A 22466-nucleotide genomic window follows, 5' to 3' on the forward strand; every position below is an offset into this window, starting at 1 on the left:
TCTTCCTTCGGATTTCCAGTTTCCTTTCACAAATTACTAACCCACTTATTTCAATGTATTCGTTAAATCTTAGAAGATGGTAAAAGGAAGAAAAGCCCTTAAATTATTATCTTTATTGGATGAATCTAAAATGTTGTAAATAAGACCAGTTTTCAATGTATTTCATTTATTTATGTATTTTTTATTTTAATCTCAATTGTCTCAGGTTTTGTTTGTATAAGAGGATTGTATTTAATTAGATTTATTGTATATTGATATGTAAATTGCTCAACGGGGTGAAAGATATTAAAAAATATTGAATTGTATTGTATTGAAAGTGTGCCGTTAGGGGTGCATGTCTGATGCAAGGGCTGTTTAACACCTTTCTTACGTCACGACTCTGGAGACCGATGAGCGTTGTCAGCAGGTTTAATGACATTCAAAAGGGTGAAACTAAAAAGACAAACAATACAGTCAATATATAAATATGTTATGCAAATGTATTCATATATATGCTGTAATGCTACCTTACAAGACATGAGAAGGTAAACAAAGTGAAATTGTACTACGACGCCATCTTAGATGACATCGCAAATTATTGCTAATGAGTATGGCAAAGATCATACATCAAAAATCATAAATTTAGCTCGAAATATTTTATACAAAACCAAGTTTCAAAGTTCAACTTATGATACATACCGGCGATGCAACCTTAAACAAAGGATATATGCAGTTTTTCTTCGAAAATAACCACCATAAAGTACGTGCTGGAACCGGAGATTTCTCTGCTTGGCTTATGTAACTTCCGGTCAATAAAGTTTGATTCAAAATACACACTTCTCAAAGATGTATTAACTGCCATGACCACATGATGACGACAAATACACATGTAATAATATTAATTACATAACAAGCTTATTTAAGCACAACACATTTCAACAACAAGAGTTTACAACTTTTAGTTGTAACAGAACACTCCCCGCTTGGCGTGGATAAACGCCACAAAAATAACTGGAAAAAACAAACAAATACCTCTCATTAAATAATCAAAGGTACAATTTCTGAGATGGGTCTGGTCAATACCTTTGTATCATCTGACCTGACTACCCTTAGCTCTACTGAACGGACTTTGCCATCTTTACTTGGGAACACCTGAGTTACACGTGCAAGAGGCCATTCATTTCGGGGAATTTGGCTGTCTTTGAGTATAACGACCGTACCTACGCTCACGTTAAGTTGACTGGAATGCCACTTGCGACGTGGTTGGAGAGTGGGAAGGAACTCCTTCTTCCACCTGTCCCAGAAGGTGTTTGACAGGTGCTGGACTTGGCGCCACTGATGTTTGTAGAGGTCTGACGCTGTAAAGTTGCCAACTGGAGCCTTAAGAGGGGTTACCTTTTGGGTTATAAGAGTGGCCGGAGTCAAAGTGAAAGGGTCACATGGGTCCGATGAAACAGGGACAAGGGGTCTTGCGTTTATAATAGCCGCCACTTCTGCCATAAAGGTGACAAGAACTTCGTGAGTGAGTTTAGTGGTCTTGAGCTGGAAAAACATTGTGTCCAATATTTTCCGGGCAAGTCCAATCATTCTTTCCCATGACCCGCCAAAGTGGGAAGCGTGTGGAGGGTTAAAAGTCCATGTACATCCGTGATCTTTAAGGTAGGTTTGTACAGCTGTGTTGTCTAAATTTGAGGGGATCTTCAGTTCTTTACATGCGCTGACAAAATTGGTACCTCTATCAGAACGAATGCTTTTTACAGGTCCTCTTACTGCCAGAAACCGTCTGAATGCATTAACAAAGCTAGAGGTATCGAGAGACTCTATCACCTCAATGTGAACTGCTCTAATACTCAAGCATGTGAATAAGACAGCCCACCTTTTATTTTGGATGATACTTCCTCTTGTGCGCTGTGAAGACACAATCCATGGGCCAAAAACATCCAAGCCCACATTAGTGAATGGGGGGTCCGTTGTAAGACGGTCTGGAGGGAGGTTCGACATTTTTTGTGTACTCATAGGGGCACGAAGTCTTTTGCAGGTTACGCAATGATAGATGATTGTGCTCACCTTTCTCTTGCCACCTACAATCCACCATCCTGCAGAGCGAACAGCTCCTTCTGTGAAAAGGCGACCTTGGTGTCGGGTCTGCTCGTGGTAGTGCTTAATGAGAAGAGCTGCAATATGGTGTTGGCCAGGAACTATGAGTGGGTTCTTTTCACCTGGGCTCAAGTTTGAATCACAGATGCGACCTCCTACTCTAAGAAGTCCATTTTCATCCAGGTAGGGGTCTAGGTTCTTGAGAGGACTGGTTCGGGGTAGTTTATCGTGTTTTTGCACACACTTCAATTCCTTGGCATACACATCCTGTTGTACTGCTTGAATGATTATGTTTTGGGCTTGGTTTGACTCGTCTACAGTGAGTCCTGTCTCACAGTAGTGCCAACCACGGCAGTGATTGATTTTGCTTGGCAGTGATTTGAAGTTATGTATGACGTGTATTAGTCTCGAAACAGCACGCTTGAGAGACTTCCATGTCGAAAACTTGTTGAATCTGTCAGAGCCAAGTTGTTTGGTTGAGATTGTGGTTTTGAGTGTAGACACCTGTGGTCTGACATCAGAGTCTGTGCAAGGTTCAACAAGTTCAAAAGAGTCATTTGAGGGACTTTGATCTTGGAGCATGAAGTCAGGGCCAGTGAGCCAGTTACTAAGGGGTAGCTGGTAAGCAGGAACAGAACGTGTGGCGTGATCTGCTGGGTTCTGGCTGCTCGGTACGTAATGCCATTGGCTTGGTTGAGAAGATTTGCGGATTCTCGTAACACGGTTAGCCACGTAGACATAAAATCTTCTTGTCTCGTTGTGGATATAACCTAGAACTACTTTACTGTCTGTATAGAATGCAGTGTAGTCTATTTCAAAGCCTAATTCGTCAGTGAGAAGATCTGCAAGCTCGACTGCTAACACAGCAGCACTAAGCTCTAATCTTGGTATGGTCTGATCTGGGCGTGGTGCTAACTTTGCCTTACCTAAAACAAAGCCTACTTCACAGTTCCTAGCTGCATCTGTTACTCTTAAATAGGCCACTGCAGCTATAGCCTTAGTAGATGCGTCCGAAAATACCAACAACTCTTTTTTTGTAGTTGTTGAGGGAGAAATTTCTGTGTATGCTCTGGGAATGGTCAAGTTGGACAGTTCTTTAAGTGAGTCTTTCCACAGGGTCCAGGACTCTTCCATTTCTGAGGGCAATGGTGCATCCCAGTCTCCATTCTCTGCCATAAGTTCACGCAGAATGGACTTTCCCTGCATTGTTACTGGTGCTACAAAGCCTAATGGATCATAAAGGCTGTTTATTGTTGATAAAACACCTCGTCTAGTAAAGGGCTTTGTCTCGTCTGACACTTTAAAGGTGAAGCAGTCTTTCTTTAGGTCCCAAAGGAGACCCAGGCTACGTTGCATGGGGACTGAATCAGCTTCAAAGTCCAAGTCCTTTAGGTCTTTGGCATGATCTTGTGAAGGGAATGCTTCGAGTACCTCTTTTCTGTTAGCTGCTATTTTATGCAGTCTTAGATTTGAGTTTGCAAGTGTGTCACGGGTTCTTTGTAATAAGGACACAGCCATTTCAACAGTGGGGAGGGATTTGAGTCCGTCGTCTACGTAGAAGTCGTGTGTGACAAACTGCTTGACATCTGGATCACAATCTGGCTGGTTGCGTAGAACAGACTGATGTAAGCCGTATATGGCCACTGCTGGTGATGGGCTATTCCCAAAGACGTGGACTCTCATCCTATACTCTACAATGTCTTTGGAAATGTCATGGTCACGAAACCACAAAAAACGCAAGTAATTTCTGTCTTGCTCTCGAACATTGAAACAGTAAAACATCTGTTCAATGTCGGCTGTGAAGGCAACAGCTTCCTTTCTGAAGCGTATTAGGACACCTAACAGTGAGTTGTTAAGATCTGGTCCTGTCAACAACACATCATTTAGTGACACATTCTTGTACTTCGCGCTGCTGTCAAAGACGACCCTAATCTGTTTGGGCTTGCGAGGGTGGTAGACCCCGAATAGTGGCAAATACCAACATTCCTCTTCGTCTTTCAGTGGAGGGGCAAGCTCTGCATGTTTGTTTTCAAATATTTTGTCCATAAACGTGATGAAATGTTCCTTCATTTCTTCTTTCCTTTCAAAGCTACGAACAAGAGACATTAAGCGGCTCAGGGCATGCGGTCTGTTGTTAGGGAGTTTTTGACGTGGCGACTTGAATGGTAATGGAGCTGTCCAGCTCTTGTCTGTGTCCTTTTGTAGTCCTTCTTCCATTATTTTCAAGAAGGCTTTGTCCTGAATGGAGGGTGCGATGTAATTGTCATGTCTGGTTTGTTTGAACACATTACATCCTAAATGATCAGGTTCACAAGCGCTATCCACAAGTTGAGTGCTGAAGCTGAATGGAACTTGTATCTCACAATGTCTCTCTATTACATTAAATACATTGGGGCATGGCTCAAACATTGTAAGACGCCCCTTCTCAGTTGTATTTGTGAACAGCGTCTTCACAGCGAGAGTTTTGTGGACATCACCTAAACACACGTTTCCTACTATGACCCACCCGAGGTCCAATTTTTGTGCATAGGGTGCATTGTTAGGGCCACTTATCTGTTTACGGACTTTGTGAACTCTAATAGCATCCCGTCCGAGAAGCATGAGTATGGGGGCATTAGAGTCCAGGTCAGGGATAAGGTGAGCTACTGACTTTAGATGACTGTGTTGCATAGCTGCACTGGGTGTGGGAATTTCATCTCTATCGTTTGGGATATTTCTACATTCAATGAGGCTAGGCAATGGGATGTGGACTGAACCATCTATGGCTGCCACTACATATCCTGTAGCTCTCCTGCCCATTGCTTCTTTAGTACCAGCACATGTCCTTAGTGAATAAGGGGAACTAGGGCCACGGTCATTGAACAATTCAAAGAACTCAGGACATACTAACGACCTGTTGCTTTGTTCATCATGGATGGCATAGAGCCTTACTGCTTGTTCAGGATGGCCTGCTGGGTACACTTTAACAAGACTAATTTTAGAGCAGGATCTGCCTGCTTCGTTCACGCCACAAACCTGTGTGCACTTGGACGTGATCTCCTCCGACTTAGCGGAGTCACTCTCCCCGCCATACTCTGCTGCAGGTTCAGTTACTCTAAGCCAGGGTGCTGGTCCTGGGTGAAGAGCAGTGCAGTGTTTTTCATCAAGACACTCAGAGCACTGTATCTTGACCATACAGTTTTTTGCAATGTGTGTAGATGAAGAACAGCATTTGAAGCAAATGTGGTTCTCTTTTAAGAATGCTTTTCGATCATCGAGTGTTTTCATTCGAAATGATCTGCACTTCAAGAGGGGATGAGGTTTCATGTGAATTGGGCAAAGCTTGTCGCTGTCTACAGCTTTGTTTGCCGTTCTTTGTGTATCTAAATTGTAACGGGAGACAACATCAGTTTTGTGCACTGAAATTTCTTTTTGTTTATATGCTCTCCATGGCAGTTTGTCGAGTTTGTGTACGTCAGGGAACGATGTAAAGTTAAAACTGGGGTCATTTCTTGAGTTAGCTTCCTGCGTTACAAAGTCTACAAAAACATTGAATGGTGGGAAGGGGACACGTTGTGTGCGTTTGTATTTAGCTCCTACTGTGATCCACCTTTCTTGTAAATTGAAGGGAAGTTTCTGCACAATTGGATTTAATCCTCTTGCGGTATCCAAAAACGCAAGACCAGGAAGGTCTCCTTCAGCTTTAGCACTCTGCATTTCCATGAGCAGGTCACTAAACTTCCTTAGTTTTGTGTAGTCTTTGGATGTGATTTTGGGGAACATATCAATTCTTTTGAAGAGTGTATCCTCAATCACTTCAGCTGAGCCATAACATTGCTCAAGTCTGTCCCACATCATATTGAGACCTTTGGTTGGGTTGTTAATGTGTATGGCTCTAATTTGTTCTACGTGTTCAGAGGATTCTTTGCCAAGCCACTTTAACATCAAGTCCATCTCTTCACTTGTTGTTAGTTCTAATCCATTTATTGCATTTTTAAAGGAACGTTTCCAAGCTCTGAAATTTTGAGGCTTGTCGTTAAATTGCAGTAGTCCTGTTGCTACTATTTCCCGGCGAGCAAAGTATCTAATAAAGTCACTCACATTAGAGTTTTTAGGCTCTTGGCATGAAGGCCGGACATCATGGAAGTTGGATGCTGATACCTGAGTTGACCAACTTGCACTGTCATTGTTTTGGATGTGAGGAGAGGAGGAAATGACTGAGGGGTTTTGGAAGTTTTTAAGATAATTAGGGGGGCCAAAGGGCATTTGTTTAGAGTCACTTTGTTTTGTTGGTTGAAGTAATTGATTGCTACTGAGCTTTGACTTGCTCTGAGGAGCATTTTCACATTGTGATGGCTGTGTAACAACATATTTTCCCTCTTTTACAAATTCAGCTTGGCTGAGGACATATTGCTTTGTACGTTCAGATGTGACAAAAGAACAAGGATTGCTGCGTGCTTCTACCTGTGTGACTACAGCTGTTTCTAATGCCTCTGCTTCAGCAATAGCAGATGCAACATCTTTTTCATGTTGAAGAAATTCAATAGATGCCTCTATTTTAGCTTTTTCTACTTTTAAGTCCATTTCTTTTGCTGCAAAACCGAGGCGGGCTTTGGCTGCCTCAGCTTTTGCTCTTGCCCTAGCTGCTGCGGAACCTGTGGAGGAGTTCGTCGAAGCCTCAGACCGGGTCTTTAAAGATGGCGCCTTGCTGGACATGGTGGGGTGGACTAGATGATGACTGCTGAATCACTGCTGTATGCCGTTTGCGTTGTAGCGTTGTGGCGTAGTAGTGGTCAGCTTCACTCTAGCGTGCGACGACTGCGTTACCTCTGTCTGTTTGGATGACGCCGTTTCACTGTGCCGTTAGGGGTGCATGTCTGATGCAAGGGCTGTTTAACACCTTTCTTACGTCACGACTCTGGAGACCGATGAGCGTTGTCAGCAGGTTTAATGACATTCAAAAGGGTGAAACTAAAAAGACAAACAATACAGTCAATATATAAATATGTTATGCAAATGTATTCATATATATGCTGTAATGCTACCTTACAAGACATGAGAAGGTAAACAAAGTGAAATTGTACTACGACGCCATCTTAGATGACATCGCAAATTATTGCTAATGAGTATGGCAAAGATCATACATCAAAAATCATAAATTTAGCTCGAAATATTTTATACAAAACCAAGTTTCAAAGTTCAACTTATGATACATACCGGCGATGCAACCTTAAACAAAGGATATATGCAGTTTTTCTTCGAAAATAACCACCATAAAGTACGTGCTGGAACCGGAGATTTCTCTGCTTGGCTTATGTAACTTCCGGTCAATAAAGTTTGATTCAAAATACACACTTCTCAAAGATGTATTAACTGCCATGACCACATGATGACGACAAATACACATGTAATAATATTAATTACATAACAAGCTTATTTAAGCACAACACATTTCAACAACAAGAGTTTACAACTTTTAGTTGTAACAGAACAGAAAGTGCCTTGATGTGTTTGTACGTTGTATAAGTATGTTTAATTGTTAAAAAAAAAAAAACAGAAACAGAAACAAAAACAACAACTTACTAACCTACTTTCACTAGCCTTCTAAAATCCGGGAATATAAATGTTAAAATGTCATTAAAAATCGTCTTAGATACTGAAAGAATATGCTTTAGAAAAATGTTTTTTTTTTAATGCAATACAATTTTAATGCAATTTCCTGACATTAATCATGAGTAATCACATCTCAAAAGTGTGAATGATCTAAAGAAAACATGTGAAAATGTGATCATTTGACAGCATTGATATAGAAACATTTTTAATTAGATTAATCACACTTTTAAATTGTGATCACTCATGATTAATCTCAGTAAATGACTTTTAACAAAAGCATTTGACACATTTAATCACAGCATCTTAATAAACAAATTAGAAAGGAAGGGCATTAGAGGGTTGGTCTTGAGCTGGATAAGAAGCTACTTAACCAACAGCAAGCAATACGTGAAGATAGGCTAACTTCCACAAAGCTAAAAATATATTGTGGCGTACCTGAGGGATCAATACTCAGACCAACATTGTTCAATCTCTGTATAAATGACATTTGTAAAGTTATAAAGGACTTAAAGTTAGTATTATTTGCAGATGATACAACAGCATTTTGTTCAGGTACACACAGAAGATAATACAAATAATAACAGAAGAAATTAACAAATTAAAAAGATGGTTTGGCAAAAACAGACTATCTTTAAATCTCAGTAAGACTAAAATAATGCTATTTGGTAACAGTAGAAGGGAAAGTCAAACACAAATACAAATAGACGGAGTAAATATTGAAAGGGTAAAAGAAAACACATTTTGGGTGTACTAATAGATGATCAAATGAATTGGAAATCTCATGTAAAAAATATACAATATAAAGTAGCAAGAAACACATCAATAATGAATAAAGCAAAACATGTTCTAGACCAAAAATCACTTCATATTATCTACTGCTTGCTAGTGTTAGCATATCTGAGTTCAATCAATCAATCAATCAATCAATGTTTATTTATATAGCCCTAAATCACAAGTGTCTCAAAGGGCTGCACAAGCCACAACGACATCCTCGGTACAGAGCCTGTAGTGGTAGGCTATGCCTACATATCCCAGGGTGCTTTGGGGCTGGGGCTTACTTCCGGAATGACTAGTAAACATGGCAGCAACGCTACCTCTCTGTGTCCCTGAGCCATTCGTTATACATGGTGTCAGAGAGTGAAAAAGAACTCAAAAGTTATAACTTTATACTCCTGTGAAGCGGTGGATGTTATCTCTTCATGAATATAGCCTGGAGGAAGCTCAGTGCTGACAATAAAAACGGAGATAAGTGAAGAAAAGTTGCTAAGCTAAAAAAAAAAAAAAAAAAAAGCCTGCGACTTGGCTGAGCTACACAAACCTTTCCTGATCGACAACTAAGGGAATATACAATGGCATCTACACAAATATCACACCCAGAACCATTTGACTTCTCAAATCCGTCAGGATGGCCAAGATGGATCAGAAGGTTTGAGAGATTTCGTGTTGTATCTGGATTAACAGAGAAAGAAGAGGAGTATCAGGTGAATTCACTTCTCTATGCTATGGGAGATGCAGCAGATGATATTTTGGCAGTTTTACCGTTGACTGATGAAAACAAAAAGAAGTATGATACAGTTAAAGAAGCATTTGAGCAGCACTGTGTGGGAAAACACAATGTGATTTTTGAAAGGGCCCAGTTTAACATGAGGTTCCAACAAGATGGAGAGAGTGCAGAAGCATTCATCACCACTGTGCACAAGTTAGCAGAACATTGTAACTATAGAGATCTGAAGGAAGAGCTAATAAGAGACAGAATTGTGGTTGGAATAAATGACAGGAGGCTGTCAGAACAGCTACAGATGGACTCAGAATTGACCCTGGTGAAGACAATACAAAGAGTGAGACAAAGTGAAACTGTTAAGAAACAACAGACATTAATGTACAACACTGCTGGAGAAGGAGACTCCAAGATAAATTTAGATGCTGTTCAGACAAGGTTTCAGCGCCTGGGGAAAAAGCCTCAACACTCAAACAAAGGCCAAAGGTCAGACACTCAAGGAGAAAAAGAGTGTGGCCGATGTGGAAAAGGACGCAGACATGCATGGAAAGACTGCCCAGCTAAAGATGTAGAATGTCGCAAGTGTCGCAAAATTGGACATTATGCAGTGGCCTGTTTCAGAGGGAAAGCAGTAAACACAGTCACAGAGTGCCAGTCAGACGGTGACAATGATCAGGAGGACTATGCTTTTCTAGGTGAGGTGCAAACACAGACTACAAGGCCTTGGATGGAAAATATACTACTCAACGGGGAAGCCATTAATTTTAAAATCGACACAGGAGCTGACGTGACATCCATACCGGAAAGTGTCTTTAAACCAACACGAGATGGCAAGTTGGAGAAACCACTTAAGAAACTGTTTGGACCGGGACGCAACCCCCTGAATGTAAAGGGCTGTTTCCAGGGGAAAATGCTGGCAAAAGGCCTCTTTACAGACCAACATGTTTATGTTGTGGCAGGACTGACACAACCACTTCTGGGACTACCAGCCATAGAGGCCATGCAACTGGTTCACAGAGCAGAGGCTGTCACAGCGACACAGCCTGAAACAGATTTCAAAGCAGCGTATCCAGCGGTGTTCCATGGGCTTGGTGAGCTGAAGGAGCCGTACCGCATAGAGCTGAAAAAAGGAGCGACACCTTATGCTCTCTCAACACCCAGACGGGTCCCAATGCCACTGAGAGAGAAAGTGCGTGAAGAACTGGATAGAATGGAAACTATGGGAGTCATATCAAAAGTGACAGAACCAACGGCTTGGTGCTCTGGAATGGTTGTGGTTCCAAAACCAAAGCAGGACAAACTCAGGATCTGTGTAGATCTCACAAAGCTAAACAAAGCAGTGAAAAGAGAACGCCATATTCTTCCTTCCGTCGACCAAACACTTGCGATGATGTCAGAGGCAAAGGTTTTCACAAAACTAGATGCTCGATCTGGATTTTGGCAAATCCCATTAACCCCAAAATCACGACCATTAACCACATTCATCACTCCTTTTGGGAGATATCTGTTCAACCGCCTGCCCTTTGGGATCAAATCCGCTCCAGAACATTTTCAAAGAAGGATGTCACAAATGTTGGAGGATTTTGAGGGCGTGCTGTGTCATGCAGATGATGTTCTTGTGTATGGCCGTGACAGACAGGAACATGACCAAAGACTGCACAGTGTGCTCCAGAAAATGCAGGAGGAAGGCCTCACTTTGAACGAGAAGTGTGAGTTTGCTAAGGAGCACATGATCTTTGTTGGTCACAAGGTTTCGGCAAAAGGCATCGAGCCCGACCCAAACAAAACAAAAGCGATTCTTCAGATGCCAGAGCCTGAATGCGCGGAGGATGTGCGCCGCCTAATAGGCATGGCAAATTACCTGTCCAAATTCTTGCCACAACTGGCTACTGTCACCGTGCCCCTGAAAGACCTACTGAGGGAGAAAAATGAGTGGGTCTGGGGGGAACCTCAACAGACTGCTTTTCAAAAGCTGAAAGAAGGACTGAGCTCACCGACAGCACTTGCTAAATATTCAAATGCAGCAGAGACTCAAGTAGCAGCAGATGCATCAGCATACGGAATAGGTGCTGTTCTCACGCAGAAACAGGCTGATGGCTCATGGCAACCAGTGACGTTTATTTCAAGAGGACTGACAGATACAGAGAAGCGCTATGCGCAGATTGAAAAGGAGGCGCTGGCAGCAACATGGGCGTGCGAAAGACTGACCTCCTACGTGCAGGGTCTACACTTCACACTCCTGACAGACCATAAGCCCCTGGTCCCACTGTTGAGCACCAGAGGTTTGGATGATCTGCCACCAAGGGTTCTGAGATTTCGTCTGCGACTCCTGAGGTATGATTATGACATTGTTCATGTCCCAGGGAAAAACCTCATCACTGCAGACACGCTGTCTAGAGCGCCGCTTCAGGACAAGATGTCACCTGGTGACTTGGAACTTGAAAGAGAGGTCCAGGTGTTTGTGAATGCAGTTGTGTCCTCACTCCCCGCTACAGACACACGATTGGAAGAAATTAAACGGGCACAACAAGCAGATGAAACATGCAAAACAGTGTCACACTACTGTCTGACAGAATGGCCGGAAAAACACACGCTGAGGCCAGACGTTGCCCCCTACTGGAAGGTCAGAGCAGACCTGTATCTTGCAGATGACCTTCTCATGAAAGGCGAGAGACTGGTGATACCACAAGCACTCAGAAGGGAGATCATGACTAAACTTCACGAAGGTCATCAAGGAATCTCCAAATGTCGCTCTAGAGCCAAGGAATCGGTATGGTGGCCTGGAATCACTGCCCACATCAGAGAGGCAGTGGACCAGTGTGAAACGTGCCAAAAATATAGAATCCAGTACAGAGAGCCGCTGATGGAGACCACAGTACCAGATCGCCCATGGCAAAAGGTGGGGATGGACCTGTTTGAATGGAGCAAAAAGACTTACCTGCTTATTGTTGATTATTTTTCTAGGTACATCGAGGTGGCAGAGCTCAGAGTTACGACATCTGAGGCCACCATTGGAGCTGTGAAAGATGCTTTTAGTCATCATGGTTACGCACAGACCGTGGTTTCTGACAATGGGCCCCAGTTTTCGTCGGAGGCATTCAGAGCATTTGCAAAAGAGTGCAGCTTCACACATGTCACGAGCAGTCCTCGCTACCCACAAGCGAATGGTGAAGCGGAGCGTGCTGTTCAAACTGTCAAGAAGCTGTGGGAAAAAGACACTGACCAAGTCAGGGCACTACTGGCATACAGAGCCACACCGCTAGAGCACGGATTCTCACCAGCGCAGTTGCTGATGGGGAGGAACCTGCGCACATCGCTGCCGCAGCCTTCAAGCAAGCTGGACCCTAAATGGCCCGAGCTGCAGGAGTTTCGCCAGAAGGATGAGGAAGGGCGACGCAAGCAAGCTGCAAACTACAACCACCACCACCGTTCCCGTGCGCTCCCAGAGCTCCCGTCTGGACAGAAAGTGTGGGTCACCACGGAAGCGACCCCTGGGACTGTATTGGGAAATGCCCACACACCAAGGTCATACTTGGTAGAGACTGACAGGGGCGTTCTGAGGAGAAACAGAATCCACCTCAGAGCCACAGGTACTCCTCCTGGACAACCACAAGTCACCAGGTCAGGCAGAGTGACAAAGGCTCCTGAGAGACTTGATTTGTAGAACTCTAAAGTATTTCAAGTTCTTGTTTGTGGAGAAAAAAAAAAAAAAAGAAGTGTAAGCGAAAGATGATTGTAATACTATGTCAGAGTTATTCATTTACAGTGGTCTAAGTTCATCTAAAATGTTTGAATAAGTTTGCTTATTAGTTTGTGTTTGAATATGTTGTTGCTGAACTAAGAAGGGGAGGTGTAGTGGTAGGCTATGCCTACATATCCCAGGGTGCTTTGGGGCTGGGGCTTACTTCCGGAATGACTAGTAAACATGGCAGCAACGCTACCTCTCTGTGTCCCTGAGCCATTCGTTATACAGAGCCCACATACAGTTTCTACACAGTTATTGTGTAGAAATATGGGGAAACAAATTTGCGCTTCATTCACTAACTGTGTTACAAAAAATATCAATTAGAATAACTTGTAATGTTGGTTATAGAGAACACAAAACCTTTATTTATTAAATCACAATTATGGAAATTCAACGATTCGGTACATTTGCAAACAGCTAAAAATATGTATAATGCAAACTGTAACCTGCTACCCAAAAATGTACAACATTTCTTCTCAACAAAAGAGAAGAAATGTAACCTTAGAGGGAAATCAAATTTAAAACATTTGTATGCTCGTACAATACTTAAAACATTTAGTATATCAGTATGTGGAATTAAATTATGGAATGGATTAAGCAAAGAAATCAAACAAAGCACCAATATGATTCAGTTTAAGAGACTGTTCAAACTACAAGTGTTCACAAAGTATACAGAACAAGAATTATAATGAAGATCTTGAACCCTTTTTTTTCTCTTTTTTTAATTTTATTGAGACAAATATTATTTATGTATTTAATACTTGTTTGCTTATTATGGTATATAATTTATTTATTATTTATTTGTTCACTGTTCTGTTACAGAGAACAAGGAAATTGGATAAAATTGCTATGGTATGAAAAGGGGTAGGATAAAATAAGCTCTGCTTTTTCCTACCCCTTTTCGGACGTGCTGTAATGAAACAACTGGAATTGTGTGATGCATTACATTGTATTGTATGCATGTTCGAAATAAACTGAAACTGAACTGAACTGAACTGAACAAGATATGACAAAACCAATCAGGACATGCTGTTCAGTACCGTGGCCACTGGTTGGCTTAGCCTCAGGCAGCATTACTTTTAGATTTTATGTGTGCAAAGGAGGTTATTGTCACTCTCGTGCATTGCTGCAGTAGTTGTCATAAACAGGTTTTTTTATGCTCTAGCTATTAAAATTATAGATTTGTAATGAATTAGTCCTACTTCGCTAGAATCAATTTACCACAGTCTGGCCTGGAACCAATTAACAGTGATAAACAAGGGTTTACATCTCTTGTGCCAACAGAACATACTGATTTATATGACAGCCATTTTGGAAAGTAACAGGCTAGCTATTCTTTTTAATTGGACAAACCCAACACATCACATATAACTGGGAAGCCCGGGATGTCCTCTCCACAGCAAAACAGGACATATTATTGTACTGTATAGTGTTTTTCATTTGATTATGAAACACATTCATGTAAACAAGTTTTGTCTATTAAAGGCCTACTGAAACCCACTACTACCGACCACGCAGTCTGATAGTTTATATATCAATGATGAAATCTTAACATTGCAACACATGCCAATACGGCCGGGTTAACTTATAAAGAGCAATTTTAAATTTCCCGGGAAACTTCCGGTTGAAAACGTCTAGATATGATGACGTATGCGCGTGACATCAATGGTTGAAGCGGAAGTATTCGGACACATTGTATCCCAATACAAACAGTTCTGTTTTCATCGCAAAATTCCACAGTATTCTGGACATCTGTGTTGGTAAATCTTTTGCAATTTTTTTAATGAACAATGGAGACTGCAAAGAAGATAGCTGTAGGTGGGATCGGTGTATTAGCAGCTGGCTGCAGCAACACAACCAGGAAGACTTTGAGTTGGATAACAGACGCACTATCCGACGCTAGTCGCCAACCGCATCGATGATCGGGTGAAGTCCTTCGTCGCGCCGTCGATCGCTGGAACGCAGGTGAGCACGGGTGTTGATGAGCAGATGAGGGCTGGCGTAGGTGGATAGCTAATGTTTTTAGCATAGCTCTGAAGAGGTCCCGTAGCTAAGTTAGCTTCAATGGCGTCGTTAGCAACAGCATTGCTAGGCTTCGACAGGCGGCACAGCATTAACCGTGTGGTTACAGGTCCAGTGTTTGGTTCCGTGTCTCCTGATAGTAGTATTGTTGATCTGCTGTCTATCCTTCCAGTCAGGGGCTTATTTCTTTTGTTTCTATCTGCATTTAAGCACGATGCTATCACTTTAGCTCCGTAGCTAAAGTGCTTCACCGATGTATTGTCGTGGAGATAAAAGTCACTGTGAATGTCCATTTCACGTTCTCGACTCTCATTTTCAAGAGGATATAGTATCCGAGGTGGTTTAAAATACAAATCCATGATCCACAATAGAAACAGGAGAAAGTGTGGAATCCAATGAGCCCTTTTACCTAAGTTATGGTCAGAGCGAAAAAAGATACGTCCTGCACTGCACTCTAGTCCTTCACTCTCACGTTCCTCATCCACAAATCTTTCATCCTCGCTCAAATTAATGGAGTAATCGTTGCTTTCTCGGTCCGAATCGTTCTCGCTGCTGGTGTAAACAAGGGGGAAATGTGAGGAGCCCTTCAACCTGCGACGTCACGCTACTTCCGGTACAGGCAAGGATTTTTTTTATCAGCGACCAAAAGTTGCGAACTTTATCGTCGATGTTCTCTACTAAATCCTTTCAGCAAAAATATGGCAATATCGCGAAATGATCAAGTATGACACATAGAATGGATCTGCTATCCCCGTTTAAATACAAACCCCTTTTCCATATGAGTTGGGAAATTGTGTGAGATGTAAATATAAACGGAATACAATGATTTGCAAATCCTTTTCAACCCATATTCAGTTGAATATGCTACAAAGACAACATATTTGATGTTCAAACTGATAAACTTTTTTTTTTTTCAAATAATCAATAACTTTAGAATTTGATGCCAGCAACACATGACAAAGAAGTTGGGAAAGGTGGCAATAAATACTGATAAAGTTGAGGAATGCTCATCCAACACTTATTTGGAACATCCCACAGGTGAACAGGCAAAATGGGAACAGGTGGGTGCCATGATTGGGTATAAAAGTAGATTCCATGAAATGCTCAGTCATTCACAAACAAGGATGGGGCGAGGGTCACCACTTTGTCAACAAATGCGTGAGCAAATTGTTGAACAGTTTAAGACAAACCTTTCTCAACCAGCTATTGCAAGGAATTTAGTGATTTCACCATCTACGGTCCGTAATATCATCAAAGGGTTCAGAGAATCTGGAGAAATCACTGCACGTAAGCAGCTAAGCCTGTGACCTTCGATCCCTCAGGCTGTACTGCATCAACAAGCGACATCCGTGTGTAAAGGATATCACCACATGGGCTCAGGAACACTTCAGAAACCCACTGTCAGTAACTACAGTTGGTCGCTACATCTGTAAGTACAAGTTAAAACTCTCCTATGCAAAGCGAAAACCGTTTATCAACAACACCCAGAAACGGCGTCGGCTTCTCTGGGCCTGAGCTTATCTAAGATGGACTGATACAAAGTGGAAAAGTGTTCTGTGGTCCACATTTCAAATTGTTTTTGAAAACTGTGGACGTCGTGTCCTCCGGACCAAAGAGGAAAAGAACCATCCGGATTGTTATAGGCGCAAAGTTGAAAAGCCAGCATCTGTGATGGTATGGGGGTGTATTAATGCCCAAGACATGGGTAACTTACACATCTGTGAAGGCACCATTAATGCTGAAAGGTACATACAGGTTTTGGAGCAACATATGTTGCCATCCAAGCAACGTTACCATGGACGCCCTTGCTTATTTCAGCAAGACAATGCCAAGCCACGTGTTACAACAGCGTGGCTTCATAGTAAAAGAGTGCGGGTACTAGACTGGCCTGCCTGTAGTCCAGACCTGTCTCCCATTGAAAATGTGTGGTGCGTTATGAAGCCTAAAATACCACAGCGGAGAGAGACTGTTGAACAACTTAAGCTGTACATCAAGCAAGAATGGGAAATAATTCCACCTGAGAAGCTTAAAAAAATGTGTCTCCTCAGTTCCCAAACGTTTACTGAGTGTTGTTTAAAGGAAAGGCCATGTAACACAGTGGTGAACATGCCCTTTCCCAACTACTTTGGCACGTGTTGCAGCCATGAAATTCTAAGTTAATTATTATTTGCAAAAAAAAAATTAAGTTTATGAGTTTGAACATCAAATATCTTGTCTTTGTAGTGCATTCAATTGAATATGGGTTAAAACGGATTTGCAAATCATTGTATTCCGTTTATATTTACATCTAACACAATTTCCCAACTCATATGGAAACGGGCTTTGTAAGAAAATCGCATTTCAGTAGGCCTTTAAAACCTGAATAGTAAAATTGTTTGTATTTGTTTGAATAAATGTATTATCAGTACGCCAGATGAACCTCTTAACTATATAAAACACATGTGTATCCCTTACACAGGACAAATATGCATTGCTGGGTCTCTGAACAATTGATAAACAAACTGTTTAGTGTATTTATTTTATGACTGTGTAACATGGAGTTTCGCAAGAGTAAAAGTAATCAATTTAGTCTGTATCAGTTAATTTTTTTGTTCCTGATCATATTCACACAAAAGCATTAAATCAAGCACATTATTTGATGCAGGCTTATGTGCAAGACCAAAATAATCTTAAAGTGTTCAAAGCCACAGCAAGCCACTAATCTCCACCGAAGTGGCTATGAAAGGAAATTGTGTTTGTGCCAAAGAAGAGGCGCTCTGTTTAAAGTTTCTTGACTGTTTTAGGCAGAAGCATGTGTCCAACCGCTGACACTATAGAATCCTGACTTTGTATCATCACATGTGTTTCCCCGAAGTCACGGAAGCAGGAATTACAAAACCAAACCAAGGCTTGACCACACCCCCGCAATCATCGGAAACTTGTGTAATTTGTGGAAATAATGAATTCCAACACAGTCTTCTAACATATGTTTTCAAGCATTAACAAGTCCTCAAGGAAATATTCAGGTCCTCAATAGCACTCTTGTCTCACATAAGGGCTGTGGCAAAATCCTTAAAAAAGTGCAGTTTGTCTTGATTGTGTTTTAATCAATGGTAATTAGTGTTGCGCGAAACAGACCACATATATGATATATATTTGGCCAGCGATAGGTTATAATACTTTCGTTGTACTGTGATAATGCATGTTGATGACATATTCTAGCCATGTCTCGCAAATTTGACAGCGTTAAGCGAGTGTCCTCAGAAGCAGCTAAAGTCAGCAATCCTCGCCTCTTTGGCGCCTCCCAAGTATCATCACTGGAGGACAAGGAATAGCTAAACATGCTACAGGTGGGTTGCAATCACGTGACCTAGAGGCTCATCCGGATTTCAGGCGATGAGCTAAGCCCCATTAGGCCACTGTTTATTTACCCGAATCAGTGCGGATTTGGGCGGATTTTGAACGGTTTAGAGGCAAATATAAAAGTGATCATGAAAAAATATTTTAAATAGGATGGAGTGGATTTTTACACTCTTAAGAAAAATATATTTTAAAAATATTTAAACCATTTATTACGACCAAGAGGTTACTGCTACCTCACTTCACTTGACACTTACGGTATTTAGAGAAGAAAACATTGACGGCACATGTATTTACATCTGGAGGGGTCCACAAATTAAGTATTAATCGGTGAAAGACAAAGTTGGATGTATTTGTGCATCACTAAGTAACATATGAACACTGAACAAATTCGCCCAACAGGTAGGGCTGAACATGTGTCCAAAACACAAGTGATGTGCATTAATGCCACTCCAGATGTACCAATCACAGTGAATGGACACGCTCTCGACTATGTTGAGAACTTTACCTACCTGGGAAGTCTCATCAGTAAGGACAATGCTGCACAAAAGGACATTAGAGCAAGACTCGGAAAGGCACAGGGTGCTTTTGCTAGGCTACACACCATCTGGAAGTCCAAGCAATATAGCTTAAGAACAAAGATCCAACTTTACAACAGTAATGTAAAATCTGTATTGTTGTACGGCTCGGAGTGCTGGTGAGTAACATCCTACGACATGAAAAAAGTCGAAGACTTCCACAATGGATGCCTCAGGAAACTCTGTCGAATCTTCTGGCCCGAGAAAATATCCAATGCACATCTATACAAGAAGACCAAGAGCAACAGTGTGGTGCTAGAAATCAAATGCCGCCGATTCCAATGGCTTGGGCATGTTCTGAAGATGGACCAAGACCGCATCCCCAAGATTGCCCTACGTTGGACTCCACCTGGGAAAAGAAAGCAAGGCCAGCCCGAGAACACGTGGCGGCGTACGGTGACAGCTGAGCGGAAGGAGATGAACCTAACCTGGGGCAAGGCACAGCATGTTGCTCAAGACGGGTCCAGATGGAGGCAGATCGTCGAAGCCTTATGTCCCGTCAGGGACAAAGAGGATTAAGTAAGTAAGTAAGTAACATACGTATTTGATTGACATAACGAGTGCCGTGCTGCTGTGATGATTACACTAATGATAAAAAGGATAGGTTTTTTTGCAGTTGATTTCCTGCTACAAGTATTAGTCTCATCTAAAATTCATGTTTGCAGTTGTTTTTATGGTGGGAAGTTCATATTTTGTCGCATTCAGCAATGTTTGCCAGCGATATCAAGATTCAGTATATGCTGCCAAGCCTACGAGAGAGTTATTAATATATTTTATTAATACTATAAATAATATTTTGTTGATGCTAACAAATGTCACCAAAGATGCTATATTGTAGTCATCCATGTTGAATAAAGAATTTGGCTTTCCTGCACAACAACTAAGCTTTTAGTTTCTGTCATGAAAATTGACAACAAAAATACGGTAGATTGGACCAATAATAATAATATTTATCTCTAGGACTTAACATGACGTTAGATTATTTGCACAACCAGGTCTTCATAGTTATGTTAAAGGCCTACTGAAATGACATTTTTTTTACTTAAACGGGGATAGCAGATCCATTCTATGTGTCATACTTGATCATTTCGCAATACTGCCATATTTTTGCTGAAAGGATTTAGTAGAGAACATCGACGATAAAGTTCGCAACTTTTGGTCACTGATAAAAAAAGCCTTGCCTGTACCGGAAGTAGCGTGACGTCGCAGGTTAAAAGGCTCCTCACATTTTCCCATTGTTTACACCAGCAGCGAGAGCGATTCGGACTGAGAAAGCGACGATTACCCCATTAATGTGAGCAAGGATGAAAGATTTGTGGATGAGGAACGTGAGAGTGAAGGACTAGAGTGCAGTGCAGGACATATCTTTTTTCGCTTTGACCATAACTTAGGTAAAAGGGCTCATTGGATTCCACACTTTCTCCTTTTTCTATTGTGGATCACGGATTTGTATTTTAAACCACCTCGGATACTATATCCTCTTGAAAATGAGAGTCGAGAACGCGAAATGGACATTCACAGTGACTTTTATCTCCACGACAATACATCGGCGAAGCACTTTAGCTACGGAGCTAACATGATAGCATCGGGCTTAACTGCAGATAGAAACAAAAGAAATAAACCCCTGACTGGAAGGATAGACAGAAAATCAACAATACTATTAAACCATGGATCTGTAACTACACAGTTAATGCTTTCCAGCCTGGCGAAGCTTAACAATGCTGTTGCTAACGACGCCATTGAAGCTAACTTAGGTACGGGACCTCACAGAGCTATGATAAAAACATTAGCTATCCACCTACGCCAGCCAGCCCTCATCTGCTCATCAACACCCGTGCTCACCTGCGTTCCAGCGATCGACAAAGGACTTCACCCGATCATCGATGCGGTCGGCGGCTAGCATTGGATAGCGCGTCTGCTATTCAAGTCAAAGTCCTCCTGGTTGTGTTGCTGTAGTCCGCCGCTAATACACGATCCCACCTACAGCTTTCTTCTTTGCAGTCTTCATTGTTCATTAAACAAATTGCAAAAGATTCACCAACACAGATGTCCAGAATACTGTGGAATTTTGCTATGAAAACAGAGCTTTTTGTATTGGATACAATGGTCCGAATACTTCCGTTTCAACCATTGACGTCACGCGCATACGTCATCATATCTAGACGTTTTCAACCGGAAGTTTTGCGGGAAAATTAAAATTGCACTTTATAAGTTAACCCGGCCGTATTGGCATGTGTTTCAATGTTAAGATTTCATCATTGATGTATAAACTATCAGACTGCGTGGTCGGTAGTAGTGGGTTTCAGTAGGCCTTTAAGGAATAGCAGGGGACGGCGTGGCGAAGTTGGTAGAGTGGCCATGCCAGCAATCGGAGGGTTGCTGGTTACTGGGGTTCAATCCCCACCTTCTACCATCCTAGTCACGTTCGTTGTGTCCTTGGGCAAGACACTTCACCCTTGCTCCTGATGGCTGCTGGTTAGCGCCTTGCATGGCAGCTCCCGCCATCAGTGTGTGAATGTGTGTGTGAATGGGTGAATGTGGAAATACTGTCAAAGTGCATTGAGTACCTTGAAGGTAGAAAAGCGCTATACAAGTGTAACCCATTTATCATTTATAGCAACCACAAAATAACACTAACTAATGTGATCTCTTGTCCTTTTTTTACGTGTAATTTGGCTCTCAAACACTACTATAATAGAGAATAAACTCAATTGCATGACAGAAAGTTTCTCAAACAAATCAAATGTTCAAAGAAACATTTTACAAAGTGATCGCTGCAGACACAAGCATGCTCTTTCCTATCTCTCTATTTGAACGACTGGAACACCCAAGAACAGAACAGCAATACGGAATTTTCAGCTTAAACTCTACACTCACTCTCACTTGTTTTAATGCTACGCTCAAACTGCTTGACCATCGTGTGAATTAAGCTGCGAAGAAGAAAAACGGATGTGACGTCGTATGCAACCCTCCTATACTACACACCATGGGGGGATATGCTAACCGTTAACTGCATGCTGGCAGCACGGTGGAACAGGGCTTAGTGCATGTGCCTCACAATACGAAGGTCCCGAGTAGTCCTGAGTTCAATCCCGGGCTCTGGATATTTCTGTGTAGAGTTTGCATGTTCTCCCCGTGACTGCGTGGGTTCCCTCCAGGAACTACGGCTTCCTCCCACCGCCAAAGTCATGCACCAGGGGATAGGTTGATTGGCAACACTAAATTGGCCCTAGTGTGTGAATGTGCGTGTGAATGTTGTCTGTCTATCTGTGTTGGCCCTGCGATGAGGTGGCGACTTGTCCAGGGCGTACTCCGCCTTCCTCCCGAATGCAGCTGAGATAGGCTCCAGCTCCCCCCGTGACCCCAAAAGGGACATGCGGTAGAAAATGGATGACTGCAAGCTAGACTTTTGAATGCAAACAAAAGTGGGTGCATCGAAACAAATATCGACAGTAACGGAACCAACTATAGTATCAGTATTTGGTTGATACACAAGAATATTTATATTATCAAAAAATCCTTTTCAGTTTTTGTTATTGTTTACAAACTCAAGAAATAAGTCCCTGGACACAGGAGGGCCATTCTGTGTTTTTGTCTAATTGTAACTCTGATCAAA

General features: G+C 42.0%; 2 protein-coding genes and 1 long non-coding RNA gene across 4 annotated transcripts; 1 reads left to right on the plus strand and 2 right to left on the minus strand.

The window, feature by feature from the left end:
• Positions 1-390: 390 nt before the first annotated feature.
• On the minus strand, positions 391-3370 carry LOC133663290 (uncharacterized). 2 transcript variants are annotated; one of them, XR_009828280.1, is made up of 2 exons: positions 679-830; positions 391-432 (listed from the first exon to the last, which is right to left on the minus strand). XR_009828280.1 is itself a non-coding variant. In XM_062067660.1 (2 exons), exons 1-2 carry the CDS (start codon positions 3280-3282, stop codon positions 419-421), a joined length of 2097 nt encoding a protein of 698 aa, XP_061923644.1. In that variant the 5' UTR covers positions 3283-3370; the 3' UTR covers positions 391-418. The 2 variants fall into 2 exon arrangements, 1 of the variants encoding a protein (XP_061923644.1); XM_062067660.1 differs by lacking the exon at positions 679-830 and adding an exon at positions 1200-3370.
• Positions 3371-6984: 3614 nt separating this feature from the next.
• LOC133663298 (uncharacterized) lies at positions 6985-7424 on the minus strand. Its single transcript, XR_009828281.1, has 2 exons — positions 7273-7424; positions 6985-7026 (listed from the first exon to the last, which is right to left on the minus strand). It is a non-coding gene; the product is annotated as an uncharacterized LOC133663298 (long non-coding RNA).
• Positions 7425-8753: 1329 nt separating this feature from the next.
• LOC133634128 (uncharacterized protein K02A2.6-like) lies at positions 8754-12306 on the plus strand. Its single transcript, XM_062027166.1, has 2 exons — positions 8754-12065; positions 12131-12306. Exons 1-2 carry the CDS (start codon positions 9018-9020, stop codon positions 12167-12169), a joined length of 3087 nt encoding a protein of 1028 aa, XP_061883150.1. The 5' UTR covers positions 8754-9017; the 3' UTR covers positions 12170-12306.
• Positions 12307-22466: the final 10160 nt, after the last annotated feature.

The sequence above is a fragment of the Entelurus aequoreus genome, linkage group LG02 (assembly GCF_033978785.1).
Source record: "Entelurus aequoreus isolate RoL-2023_Sb linkage group LG02, RoL_Eaeq_v1.1, whole genome shotgun sequence".
Taxonomy (NCBI): domain Eukaryota; kingdom Metazoa; phylum Chordata; class Actinopteri; order Syngnathiformes; family Syngnathidae; genus Entelurus; species Entelurus aequoreus.

What these genes read in the sequence shown, in the direction of transcription:
- LOC133634128 (XM_062027166.1), top strand. Translation starts at nt 9,018, where the DNA reads ATGGCATCTACACAAATATCACACCCAGAACCATTTGACTTCTCAAAT. An exon ending in CAGATCGCCCATGGCAAAAG is followed by an intron (nt 12,066 to 12,130) that starts GTGGGGATGGAC and finishes TTATTTTTCTAG; the next exon opens with GTACATCGAGGTGGCAGAGC.
- LOC133663290 (XM_062067660.1), bottom strand. Translation starts at nt 3,282, where the DNA reads ATGCAGGGAAAGTCCATTCTGCGTGAACTTATGGCAGAGAATGGAGAC.